At 48.1% G+C, this 13,755-nt stretch overlaps 1 protein-coding gene across 1 annotated transcript in view; it reads right to left on the minus strand.

The window, feature by feature from the left end:
- Window positions 1-12,785, minus strand: part of LOC142200029 (5-oxoprolinase-like) — a 65,592-nt gene extending 52,807 nt beyond the window's left edge. The window contains exons 1-15 of the mRNA XM_075270029.1: window positions 12,696-12,785; window positions 12,184-12,279; window positions 8,687-8,905; window positions 8,412-8,603; window positions 8,157-8,271; window positions 7,601-7,724; window positions 7,300-7,495; window positions 7,024-7,189; window positions 5,124-5,262; window positions 4,968-5,035; window positions 2,112-2,377; window positions 1,870-1,982; window positions 1,618-1,788; window positions 781-918; window positions 262-400 (exon numbers count right to left, since the gene is read on the minus strand). Of these exons, the coding sequence (XP_075126130.1) occupies window positions 262-400; window positions 781-918; window positions 1,618-1,788; window positions 1,870-1,982; window positions 2,112-2,377; window positions 4,968-5,035; window positions 5,124-5,262; window positions 7,024-7,189; window positions 7,300-7,495; window positions 7,601-7,724; window positions 8,157-8,271; window positions 8,412-8,603; window positions 8,687-8,854 (1,995 nt within the window). The 5' untranslated portion in view covers window positions 8,855-8,905; window positions 12,184-12,279; window positions 12,696-12,785. The remainder of the gene's footprint in view (window positions 1-261; window positions 401-780; window positions 919-1,617; window positions 1,789-1,869; window positions 1,983-2,111; window positions 2,378-4,967; window positions 5,036-5,123; window positions 5,263-7,023; window positions 7,190-7,299; window positions 7,496-7,600; window positions 7,725-8,156; window positions 8,272-8,411; window positions 8,604-8,686; window positions 8,906-12,183; window positions 12,280-12,695) is intronic.
- Between the last annotated feature and the right edge of the window lie 970 nt (window positions 12,786-13,755).

The following is a 13,755-nucleotide window of genomic DNA, read 5'->3' on the forward strand; positions in this document are numbered from 1 at the left end:
GTGTGTGACATGTATGTAACAGATGAGCGGCGTGTGTGTGACATGTATGTAACAGATGAGTGGCATGTGTGTGACATGTATGTAACAGATGAGTGGCATGTGTGTGACATGTATGTAACAGGTGAGCGGCATGTGTGCTATATGTGGTGTAGATGCAGAGGGTCCGCTATAGATTTGCCCCCACCTATATGGATCTATATTCCTCTGGGGTTTTATGGCCATTAGGGGGCGATCACTAGTAAACCTCTGGCTCTCACTCACAGTCTCCACACGAGCCGGCCGACCGCTGGGCCTAATGCGGGTCTCACAGCGGATGCCGGTGCTGCCGGTCCCTCGTACACGGATGTCGTCCACTACAATACTCCGGGATGGGATGGTGAATCCAAACTCCTTCATATACCTGGTGAGGGGCAGACGCAGCGTAAGACTCCTTATATGATTACTATAAATACAGACCCCACTTTGTGCTTTCGGTTCCTATTCTGCTGAGTCTTCCTTCTTCTTACTACAATGTTCCTTAGGACCTAACAGTTAGACGGATCTACATCTCAGCCTTTCTTGTTGCTTCGTATAGACATAAGACACACAGTTCGGAGTCAGGTTTGATACAAATTCTCCCAACATCTCAGATTTGGCTACACCCAAGCTCTTTGGCGCTATCGGTAGTTCCGTGGGATTACCGCAGTCAGTACCGACACCAGGGAGTGGCTTTGGCCACAACCAGAATAGAAGAAGGATCTTGTATTACATTTAGTCTGCAGGTCTGGTGCCTTATATTACCGGGCAGTGAAGGCCTCCTTGAAATCCCCCACACGGCAGGAGTTGGGGTGCGCTGGGTACCCCCTCGCTGAACACATCAGGGCGCAGTCAGTTCGCTCATATCGGAGATGTAGGAAGGGCTCGGTGTCGATCTGAGACCTATAGAAAATAATACAGACATTCAGGTCATGTCCAGGGAATCCATATTGACGTCCATCAGGGACCCAGATCTGGATCATTGGGGGATGGGACAGAGGAACTCACAGATTCTTATTTCACGCTAGTTATTTTATAACACGGACATGTAGGGGTGCCATGCAGGGAATGTAGGAGACGCCATGCAGGGGATGTAGGAGGCGCCATGCAGGGGATGTAGGAGGCGCCATGCAGGGGATGTAGGAGGCGCCATGCAGGGGATGTAGGAGGCGCCATGCAGGGGATGTAGGAGGCGCCATGCAGGGGATGTAGGAGACGCCATGCAGGGGATGTAGGAGACGCCATGCAGGGGATGTAGGAGGCGCCATGCAGGGGATGTAGGAGACGCCATGCAGGGGATGTAGGAGACGCCATGCAGGGGATGTAGGAGGCGCCATGCAGGGGATGTAGGAGGCACCATGCAGGGGATGTAGGAGGCGCCATGCAGGGAATGTAGGAGACGCCATGCAGGGGATGTAGGAGGCACCATGCAGGGGATGTAGGAGACGCCATGCAGGGGATGTAGGAGGCACCATGCAGGGGATGTAGGAGACGCCATGCAGGGGATGTAGGAGGCACCATGTTGGCCAATCCCATCTATAAGCATGGAGACTATGACTTTTTGGTACCTGATAGATACAAGACATGGCGCCAATCTCCTACCGGTGAAATCCTTGTTGCTGAAGGGCTGCGATGCACTGCTTCTCCAAGGCTGTGATTCTCTCCTCCAGTTGAGGGAAGGATTCTTTACCATACACCATAGAGCTCGGCTCCTGGGCCTCATGTACCACGTCTGCCAGGGCCATGCCGAACGCCGAGAGGACCCCGCCATATCTGGAGACAAACACTCGGTAAGGTGCAGCACTACATAACCCAATCATGGAGTCTAGAGGAAGAAGTGCTGAAGGAGCTCACTTGTGGATGAACACAGTCTTCATGCCGAGAGAGCGAGCGATGGCGCAAGCGTGCTGCCCCCCGGCACCTCCAAAACACGCCAAGACGTGCCGAGAAGTGTCATGGCCTTTAGCCTGCAGATTACAAGATTATTAAGACTCCTCCAATGCCAGATTATCAACTCTCAGGTGTCACAACCTATCACATATACGGGCGGCAGAGATCACGTCCCACAACCTGGACGTTACAACCCCCCTCAGTACCTGCGTCAGCGATCGGATTGGACGACACATGGCTTCATTAGCCACCCGGATGAAACCCATGGCCACCTCCTCAATGCTGAGGGAAGCTCCACCCCCTGGTCGGCCATGTTGGAATTGGTTAATGTCCGCAGTCAGCTCTATAAACTTGCATATTGTGTCTTCCTTCGAGAGAGGCTGATCCTCAGACGGGCCGAAGATACAAGGAAAGTATTCGGGAAGGAGGCGGCCGAGGCAGAGATTGGCATCCGTCACAGTCAGTGGCCCCCCTGGAGAGGAAGGAATATATTGTTATATAGGGGGGGGGGGGGGTCACAGACACATTAGACAGCTGACTCTCCGCCCAGGTGCAATCTTGTTACATAAAGAGCACCACACATCTTCTCAGGTTGTTTGTGGTATTGCAGCTCAGCCTTCATCAGTGCAATACCAGATATAACCCACAGATAGGTGTGGCGCTGGTCTTGGAAGAAAGCCGCTATGTTTTACTAATCCTGTCCAGCCCCTGACCTTACATAGGACTATAAGCCCCATATCCCTGACCTTACATAGGACTATAAACCCCATACCCCTGACCTTACATAGGACTATAAACCCCATACCCCTGACCTTACATAGGACTATAAGCCCCATACCCCTGACCTTACATAGGACTATAAACCCCATATCCCTGACCTTACATAGGACTATAAACCCCATACCCCTGACCTTACATAGGACTATAAGCCCCATACCCCTGACCTTACATAGGACTATAAGCCCCATACCCCTGACCTTACATAGGACTATAAACCCCATACCCCTGACCTTACATAGGACTATAAACCCCATATCCCTGACCTTACATAGGACTATAAACCCCATATCCCTGACCTTACATAGGACTATAAACCCCATATCCCTGACCTTACATAGGACTATAAACCCCATATCCCTGACCTTACATAGGACTATAAGCCCCATACCCCTGACCTTACATAGGACTATAAACCCCATATCCCTGACCTTACATAGGACTATACACCCCATACCCCTGACCTTACATAGGACTATACACCCCATACCCCTGACCTTACATAGGACTATAAACCCCATATCCCTGACCTTACATAGGACTATAAACCCCATACCCCTGACCTCACATAGGACTATAAACCCCATATCCCTGACCTTACATAGGACTATAAGCCCCATACCCCTGACCTTACATAGGACTATACACCCCATACCCCTGACCTTACATAGGACTATAAGCCCAATATCCCTGACCTTACATAGGACTATAAACCCCATACCCCTGACCTTACATAGGACTATAAGCCCCATACCCCTGACCTTACATAGGACTATACACCCCATACCCCTGACCTTACATAGGACTATACACCCCATATCCCTGACCTTACATAGGACTATAAACCCCATACCCCTGACCTTACATAGGACTATAAGCCCCATACCCCTGACCTTACATAGGACTATAAGCCCCATATCCCTGACCTTACATAGGACTATAAACCCCATATCCCTGACCTTACATAGGACTATAAGCCCCATACCCCTGACCTTACATAGGACTATAAACCCCATACCCCTGACCTTACATAGGACTATACACCCCATACCCCTGACCTTACATAGGACTATAAACCCAATACCCCTGACCTTACATAGGACTATAAGCCCCATATCCCTAACCTTACATAGGACTATAAACCCCATACCCCTGACCTTACATAGGACTATAAACCCCATACCCCTGACCTTACATAGGACTATAAACCCCATACCCCTGACCTTACATAGGACTATAAACCCCATACCCCTGACCTTACATAGGACTATAAGCCCCATACCCCTGACCTTACATAGGACTATACACCCCATACCCCTGCCCTCACATAGGACTATAAGACCCATATCCCTGACCTTACATAGGACTATAAGCCCCATACCCCTGACCTTACATAGGACTATAAGCCCCATACCCCTGACCTTACATAGGACTATAAACCCCATATCCCTGACCTTACATAGGACTATAAGCCCCATATCCCTGACCTTACATAGGACTATAAGCCCCATACCCCTGACCTTACATAGGACTATAAACCCCATATCCCTGACCTTACATAGGACTATAAACCCCATATCCCTGACCTTACATAGGACTATACACCCCATACCCCTGACCTTACATAGGACTATAAACCCCATACCCCTGACCTTACATAGGACTATAAACCCCATACCACTGACCTTACATAGGACTATAAGCCCCATACCCCTGACCTTACATAGGACTATAAGCCCCATACCCCTGACCTTACATAGGACTATACACCCCATACCCCTGACCTCACATAGGACTATAAACCCCATACCCCTGACCTTACATAGGACTATAAGCCCCATACCCCTGACCTTACATAGGACTATAAGCCCCATATCCCTGACCTTACATAGGACTATAAGCCCCATACCCCTGACCTTACATAGGACTATAAGCCCCATACCCCTGACCTTACATAGGACTATAAGCCCCATACCCCTGACCTTACATAGGACTATAAGCCCCATACCCCTGACCTTACATAGGACTATAAGCCCCATATCCCTGACCTTACATAGGACTATAAGCCCCATACCCCTGACCTTACATAGGACTATAAGCCCCATACCCCTGACCTTACATAGGACTATAAACCCCATACCCCTGACCTTACATAGGACTATAAACCCCATACCCCTGACCTTACATAGGACTATAAGCCCCATATCCCTGACCTTACATAGGACTATAAGCCCCATACCCCTGACCTTACATAGGACTATAAGCCCCATACCCCTGACCTTTACCTTTCCTATAACAGGCGGGTCCTGGATGGGCCCCTGCAGACTCCGGTCCTACTACAAACAATCCAGACCTGCAAAAAACACATTCAGTTTATACAGGTATACGGTATATATATATATATCACCCCTTACTGTGAGCCATCGACAGCAGACACGGACCTGAAGAAGAGCATGGAGCCCCCTCCGGCGGCCACAGTGTTCACATCCAACTGCGGAGCCTGAATGCTGATTCCAGCCGTGGTGGCTTCAAAGACGTGTTCATACTCTCCGGCATAGCGGCTGACATCAGTGGAGGTGCCTGGGGGGGAGCGATGATGTCATATATTCAGCTTTATAGGGGGGGAGCGATGATGTCATATATTCAGCTTTATAGGGGGGGAGCGATGATGTCATATATTCAGCTTTATAGGGGGGGAGCGATGATGTCATATATTCAGCTTTATAGGGGGGGGAGCGATGATGTCATATATTCAGCTTTATAGGGGGGAGCGATGATGTCATATATTCAGCTTTATAGGGGGGGGAGCGATGATGTCATATGTTCAGCTTTATAGGGGGGAGCGATGATGTCATATATTCAGCTTTATAGGGGGGGGAGCGATGATGTCATATATTCAGCTTTATAGGGGGGGAGCGATGATGTCATATGTTCAGCTTTATAGGGGGGGAGCAATGATGTCATATATTCAGCTTTATAGGGGGAGGGGAGCGATGATGTCATATATTCAGCTTTATAGGGGGGGGGAGCGATGATGTCATATATTCAGCTTTATAGGGGGGGAGCGATGATGTCATATGTTCAGCTTTATAGGGGGGCAGCGATGATGTCATACGTTCAGCTTTATAGGGGGGGGGAGCGATGATGTCATACGTTCAGCTTTATAGGGGGGGAGCGATGATGTCATACGTTCAGCTTTATAGGGGGGGAGCGATGATGTCATATGTTCAGCTTTATAGGGGGGGAGCGATGATGTCATACGTTCAGCTTTATAGGGGGGGGAGCGATGATGTCATACGTTCAGCTTTATCTCTTCTACTGGTGCAGCAAGGTTTAAGTTGACACCTTATCACAGAGCAAAGACAGAAACCTTATAAAACATTGGGAAAGTGAATTGTGCGGCGCTTGTAGGAATAATGATGGACATGAGAACATTGTAGATAATACTAAGTGTAAGCTGCACAATCACCTTCAGGGGTGACGGATGGATTTGGTTCCCCGTTTAGGTCGGGGTCCCTTATAGCGTACATACAGTCCATTTTACAGTCCCTGCAGAGGGATTTTGGCTAAGCCCATCCCCACATTGCAGAAAAGTATGTTTAGCGAACATGCTGATATTTTAAAAACTGTTGCACTTTCGGAAATTGCAGCCTGCCAGTTATACCAATGGACAGGTCAGCCATTCCCATTATAGGTATACTGGAAGCAGAAAGTTTGCAGAGGAAACCTCTGCGGACTCTGCAGAAATAACCACAAAGCATTCCCAACGCAGTATTTCCTGCAGCGCTTTGTCACTGCGGCCCGCTACGTGATGTCTTAGCCTTAAAGTGGAGCTAAACTTTGGAAGAGCTTTTCATTTTCTGTGCCATTAATCCATTTGGCATGATATATATTTATTGCAGATTTTGTCTTCCACTTCTTCACCATTCAGAGCGGTTCCTGCGTCTCACTGTATACGCCGTAGATCAATCTCCCAATCCAGACTTTGTTTCCGACCAGCGATATCTCTATAAATAATCCAGGTAGAACGGCAATCCCAGTGTCGTATGAAAGATAACAATCTCCTCCTTCATACGACACCAGAAGTTTCTATGTTTGACAATTCATGAGCTGTAACTGTACGGCGTGATCTCCTCCTACGCGGATATTCTTTGTATTACACACAAGCCCATACACCATATACAGTGAGAAGCCGGGACAGCGCTGAATAGAGACGCAAGGGGACAAAATGTGATAATAAAGTATCTGACCATATGTAATAATGACACAAATCCTGCCCGGAAATCCGAAGTTGTTCTAGAGCTTAGTTACGTGTTAGCACCCGCCGATCTCCTGTCTCACCTCCCATGTCGAAGCCAATAACAGGCTGAGGATTTTCGGGCTGATAGGTGGTGATGGCGTAACCTACCACTCCCCCTGCTGGTCCAGAAAGGATGGCGCGAGACCCACTGAAGCTGTGCATTGGGGTCAGTCCTCCGTCTGAGCGCATGAAGAGAACCTGAAGGTCCTGCAAGGAAGCGACAACCCAAATCAATCCGGCACCACCACCCAACAGACAGCGACAATTCTCTTACGCCATGTTCTATGGTGAAACAACAAAATGATTCCATGTCTCACCTTGAGTTGGTTTTCAAAGCCACTGCGAAACCCATCCAGATACCGCTGTATACATGGGGTAAGATACGCATCCGCACATGCCGTGTACCCCCTCGGCACCATTCGAATCATAGGCATTACCTCCGAAGAAAGCGACACGTGGGTAAAACCCAATGAACGCGCCAGCTCCCCTATCTGATCCTCATGGGACGACCACCTGGGGGCGACATAAAGCAGCACCTCTATAATGAAAGAATGGAAAGTGACATGGCGATAAGGATGCTAGAAGAGTATTACCCTGTACTATATAGCGCAGACTCACGTATAAGAGTGCATAAGGACCACCGCTAAGCTTCGAATCCCCCGGGACAAGACGTCTTGCAGATGGATCCTGAGTTTATCCATGTTGACGGGTTCCCAGACTTCCAGAGTATCACCCGTAGAACCTGGAAATAGACAAAGGGTTCAACAGTTCTGGTCTTAGATGATCCACCAAGAAGCCATAAGTGAGTGTGACTGAGGGGGATGGAAATGAAGCGGGATCGTCCATGACATTCAGGGGACCGTCCTGTGGGACAGAAGGGTACTTGGCACGCAGGCAATGTCTGTATCCTAGGATTGTTATAGGTGCTGTCACGTCTTAGATGGTGACGACTACTCCTATACTACTACCACCTCCAAGGCCAACATGGGGGACGTGATCATCTAAGTCAACATCTAAGACTCAGCCGAGGTGACGTCGCTCTTCCATAAAAGACCATACTTTATATACTGAAGCCATGAGGCGACTAAGACTTGCCTGTGTGTTATTAATCCCTCCAGTACTTACTGTGTGGCGCCATACTCAATGAATGGTCATACATTTGGCGGTATCTCACCTACGAATGTCTTCAGAGAAGGGTCTTTAGGAAGCTGGCAGCCCTCCTGGTGAAGAACGACTCTTTCTTCCACTTCTATCACCTCTTCATAGAGAACTTCAGGCATCCGAATTTCCTGGAGGAGAAAAAAAGTGTAAAAAACCCCAAACAGTAGATGGTTAGATGCCATACTGGTCTACGTATGTGGCAGACGGGCCCACTCCGTACCAGGACAATGGCTATCTCCGTACACCCTACAGTAATACAGAAGCTTACCAGGTCAAAGATTTTTGGCCGGGCCTGGTTTCCAATATGCAGCAAATCCCTGAAGCCTTTGGTAATGAGCAGAGCGATTCTTTCTCCTTTTCTTTCTAGAAGAGCGTTGGTCGCCACCGTTGTCCCCATTCGGATCCATTCTATTTGCTTTGTGTCCAGAGGACAGTCCCGGGGGTAAGTACAACCAGTCTCCTGGCAGAGGAATATACAGTACAATCTGAGCCTACCATATTGATGAATCCAGTGAGGGATCTCTATGAGGCAGCCGCTCTTACCTCCTCTAGAATCCGCCGGATTCCCTCAGTGGGAGCATCCTTGTAATTTGCTGGGTCCTCGGACAATAATTTCATCACACGAACCTTTCCACTAGGACATCTTGCAAAAACATCGGTGAAGGTGCCACCACGGTCTATGGCAAACTGGAACTTTTGAAGACTGGCCATCGTCTGTCAGGTGCCACCTGTTGGAGACGGACAACTTCTCCGAGTGTCCACCTGGCTGGGGAGATTTAACATAGAATGATTCACAAACAGTAATTCTGCAATGTTCTGTTATAGTATTCTGCCACGAAAGGCCTAACTAATTCACCCAACATGTCTGGGCTCATGGGCATACATGGCAAGTGCTGGATCCATTTGTAAACAGATGACTGAACTATGAGTCCAGTGGATGTAATGAGGAAGGGAGTAAACCCGCTGTGTTAAACTGGTTTGATTTTAGACTAGTCCTGAGGGCAGGATCTAAAAGATCTGTAATTTTTGCCCATTCACCTCCATATAGGGACTACTTCAGAGACTACCAGGTCACTATCTCTCAGAGTAGTCACAGTACTGGTGACAGTTGACCCAGGAAGGTTGAAGGACACCAATGTGAGGCACCTAGGGAATAGGCAGGTGAGTATTCAGAGGTATGGGCCGAGGTCAGAGCAGGCAGAGTTTGGGCATAGTCAGTAATCCAGGCAATAGGTCAGAGCAGGCAGAGTTTGGGCATAGTCAGTAATCCAGGCAATAGGTCAGACCATTCACTGAGGGAGTAACTCTAAAACATAACTTTTAATAAATTTACTTAAAAAGGATTCTAAAATATTAGTCCAACATAAATTGGTATATGGAGACAGGTTAATTATAGATGAGCCTTAAAATGAGCCGGCTATAAGATTTGCTACTATCCCTGTACCACCAACATACCACTACCCCTATGATAGTCACTAAGGGGTTAAATATTTTGTCACAGCCGTCTGATTGTGTTTCAGCTCTGACCGATTCAGCAGGTATGACCAGGGTCTTGGGCATAACAGTTCCCTAGTTAGCTCACCTACAATAAGGCTAAGATCAGTGCCGATACCCTGCCTGCACTTCTATCATTCCCCTCAACGCGTTTCTATGTCCTTATAGCAGAACAGTTCATCAGGAGGAGTTTATAGTAACAATTTAGTAGATGAAGTGCGGTAAAAAACACAATTCCCCTGTTCCGTATGGTAGGACAGGGTACTGATGTATGCCGCCGAGCGCGGCGTTTCTCGCGACTATAAATCCAAAGACACGCCCCTTCTCCCGCCTCTCATGACGTGGCACGATTCCATTGGTCGCACCCTTTTTGCTCTATCGAGGGCCGAAGCTGCTGTGTCATGTGATTGTGTGTGTCACATGACACAGGTCAGACCAGGCAGAGTTTGTGCATAGTCAGTAATCCAGGCAAGAGGTCAGGACAGGCAGAGTTTGTGTGTACTCTCTATTCTAGGCAATAGGTCAAGGCAGGCAGCACAGGCTCATAGTCAGGAAACGGGTCAAGGTCAAGCTAAAGCAGTCAGAAGTCACAACAATGGGAAGACCTTTGCAGGGACTAGCTAGGAACCAACATTACTCAATAGCCGTGGGGATAAGTGAATTAAGTAACCAGGAACGAATAGGACTGGCAGGGAACAGATTAGCCAGTGCATATCATTGCTAGAACCGCCCACTGGACCCTTACACAATAAGCTGCATGTTCAAGAAGGGATAGGTCTATGGGTAGATGTACGAAGGGGTTGAGCTCAGAGAAGGCAAAGTCTGGATCTGAAGTTTCCACCAGCTGACAGGGCAGAATCCTTCGCACATTCCTCTGAAATAATCATTAATCCTATTCTTTCTGCTTTTGGATTTGTAAAGAACATTTTATGGTTCAACAGAGACGGGGAAATTAAAGTCCAGGAAAATAGCACCGAGGATGTCCATGTGCTGGAGAAGACGATTCCCGGAGGTGACACCTCGTGTGGATATAGGACAATATTACTCATCTGCTGACGGTGGTGGATTCCATGTTACCGCCATATAGGTGGAACAAGCCGTCATCAGGACAACAGATATAATAGTGGCCATGTAACCCCACAGATGTGACCAGCCGTGACTTACAATCTCCAGATCTTTCCGGATAATCTTACTTGTTTCATAAATATACAAAGTCACCGGATACAAAGCTAATAAAGGTTATAGTCATAGTCGGAGTCCATCACCCAGTACAGTCCTAGCCCAGTGACTACATACACCAGCACAAGACCAAGTGGCTTGTTAGGGCCCAGGGCACACAATTAGGGTCGAGGGATCGGAAAAGATTGGATTGGATCGAGGTCGGAGGTTATTTCTCACAATGCTTGGCTACTGGCCAATCATTGTGGGAAAAGCTAAGAATAATTGGCCAGTAGCCAAGCATTGTGGGAAATAACCTCCGACCTCGATCCCACGGGAAAAGATAGGAATCGGAATCCGATCTTTTCCGATCCCGATCGCTCAACCCGTCACTGCAGTGAATGAGCAAGTGTGATCACACGACAGGTCTACAACACTTTTCTATCAGTCCTTGATGATTTCAGGATCTCCTTTGTTATTTGCCCCTTGAATCTGAGACTCTACCCTGGTCATGTGACAATCACACGGCACAGGACTCGTTACAATGTATTCACACCTCTGTGATTGATTCTCAGCCTCGGGATCTACATAATGGAGGATTTCATTCACTGACAGTGAGCGGGATCTACTCAATCACTTTATGGAGAAAAGGGCGTCATCCAGGGAACTCGTAAATTCTGCCAAATGTATATACGTAGGTGAACAGACGGAAGTTTCTGCAAGGTCTGACACCAGGGGGCACATTTACCAATACTGTCGAACTTTGCACAATTTCCGCTCATAGTTTTAGACATATTTACAAATCGGTTGTGCGGACCTTCACAAATATGGAGGGCTTGTAGAAGCGCCAACATTCTGACTCAGATACCATCTGACTAAACGTGTTCAGCTTCACCACGAGACAAATATTTGGTGCAAAATCTGTGGTCAAAAACCTCAACGCAGAGGCTGTAAGGTGCAAATATTTGGCACTCGAATCAAAAACCCTACAATGTTTGGCACCCATTATAAACCTCGCCCATTCTGGAGCACATTTTTTCGTGTCGAACCTGTCAAATTTTTCTGTTCTTCTAGTGCACATTGTTCATAAATAAGCAGGAATTGACGTGCACCATAAATTGTGGAGCAAATATAGACAGAAAAGTGTTGGCATTCTATCGATAAACATGTCCCCAGGGGTGGAAAATTGGCAGTGCATTGGGCGCCCGGCACTCCGTTCCTCCTCTGCTAGGGCATGCTAGTGATTGAGATGCAATAAAATATCTGTCATGTGACATCTGCGCAAGGTTTTGATACATGACAGATGTCGCCATGCAGCCCTAACCATTATGGGCGGTATACAAACTGACACTGATCTGTCCCCTCAGCCCTGGTCACATTCTGGCCACTTACCTACTTCTCCAGCACCGGGCACCGCTTCGCCAAGGTCGGCCAACAAATTCCTCCCTGTGGAGGTGAGCCAAGGATGGATTATTTCAGAATCCCTGCAGGAATAATAATGCAGGACTATGTAGTGAGCAGACACCGGGGACAAGGAACTGACACCAGGGACAAGGAGCAGACACCGGGACAAGGAGCAGACACTGGGGACAAGGAGCAGACACCGGGGACAAGGAGCCGACACCGGGGACAAGGAGCCGACACCGGGGACAAGGAGCAGACACTGGGGACAAGGAACTGACACCAGGGACAAGGAACTGACACCAGGGACAAGGAGCAGACACCGGGGACAAGGAGCCACAACATGGGCAAACACCCCCTACAGAATGCAAGGACACCATACCAGCTGGAATATCAGACCATGCAGCAGGATATTCTATAATCCACACACACACGCCCCTACAGATCCTTCCATCCGGTATATTCTACAGTATAGGTCTCCGTCCTGCAGATTTCTCACCTCCTGCTCTTCTTCTTGCTCTGCCTTACACTTGCAGATTCTTGCCTGCAGCACTGAAGGGGTTAAGAGCATTCCTGGATGTATCTTTTTTCTCACACGCCTCCTCATCCACCAATCAGAGCCTAGGTGTGGAGAGAAGTCGCCTGTGATTGGTCAGAGTATTAGTAAATCCCACCCAGCCGGTCAATCCTATATAAGATGCAGACACGTGTGTTCAGTGCATTGTGCGGGGTCATGTGACCTGGCAGCTGCAAACACATTGTGCACTGGGTGTGAACAGCGGCCAAACTTTATAAAGTATGTAATTCTGCACAGTCTCTGAGTCTGGCAGGTACAAGTGTGCACAGTGGCATCAGGGATGCGACAGACTGCACAGACATCCCATCATCACGTGTCATTGTATCAGGGAACGGTGGTAATAAATACGACTATATAGAATAAGTCCTCGTACACACCTGAGTTATGGCTTTAGTGCAGTCTCCGGTTTTGTATGGAGACGATCCGGAAGAAAATGGATGGTTATGTAGATAATCTGTTTTCCTTTAGTTCCACCAGCGGCACAAGGTTGGTACTGTGCCGCTGGTGGGACGACAGGGAATGGCGGTGTAAGGAAGCATGTTGGGAAGAGAAAACTCGTATCCATGTAAGCCGTGCAGCCGTATACTACAGGAGGCGTGAAGCCCTGGGCCGCTGTGCAGGAGCCCTAAAGGAAATCCAGTAAAATCCTTCAGGTTCTGCATTTTATAGCGTCTGACTCTTCTGTGGTCGTCTTGCGTTATATTACAGTCTAGAAGTTTCCACAACACTGCTAGGAAATGTCTCTGCAGTATGTACAGCGCTGCGGAATAGGATGGTGCCATACAAGCCTAATAAATCACAGACATCGGCAGTGAGAGGAATAAAGGCGTATTCACACAGGGCAGGTAAAACTGCATAAGGAAAACACTGCATTCTGGTTAGATGGGTTTTTTGGTGCAGTTTACCCTAAATAACGATAAAAAGAGAAACAGCGTGTTACTGGAGCTTGTAGGGGCCAACAAGACCTGCACAAAAACTCCAA

The sequence above is a fragment of the Leptodactylus fuscus genome, chromosome 4 (assembly GCF_031893055.1).
Source record: "Leptodactylus fuscus isolate aLepFus1 chromosome 4, aLepFus1.hap2, whole genome shotgun sequence".
In the NCBI taxonomy this organism is placed as follows: Eukaryota; Metazoa; Chordata; class Amphibia; order Anura; family Leptodactylidae; genus Leptodactylus; species Leptodactylus fuscus.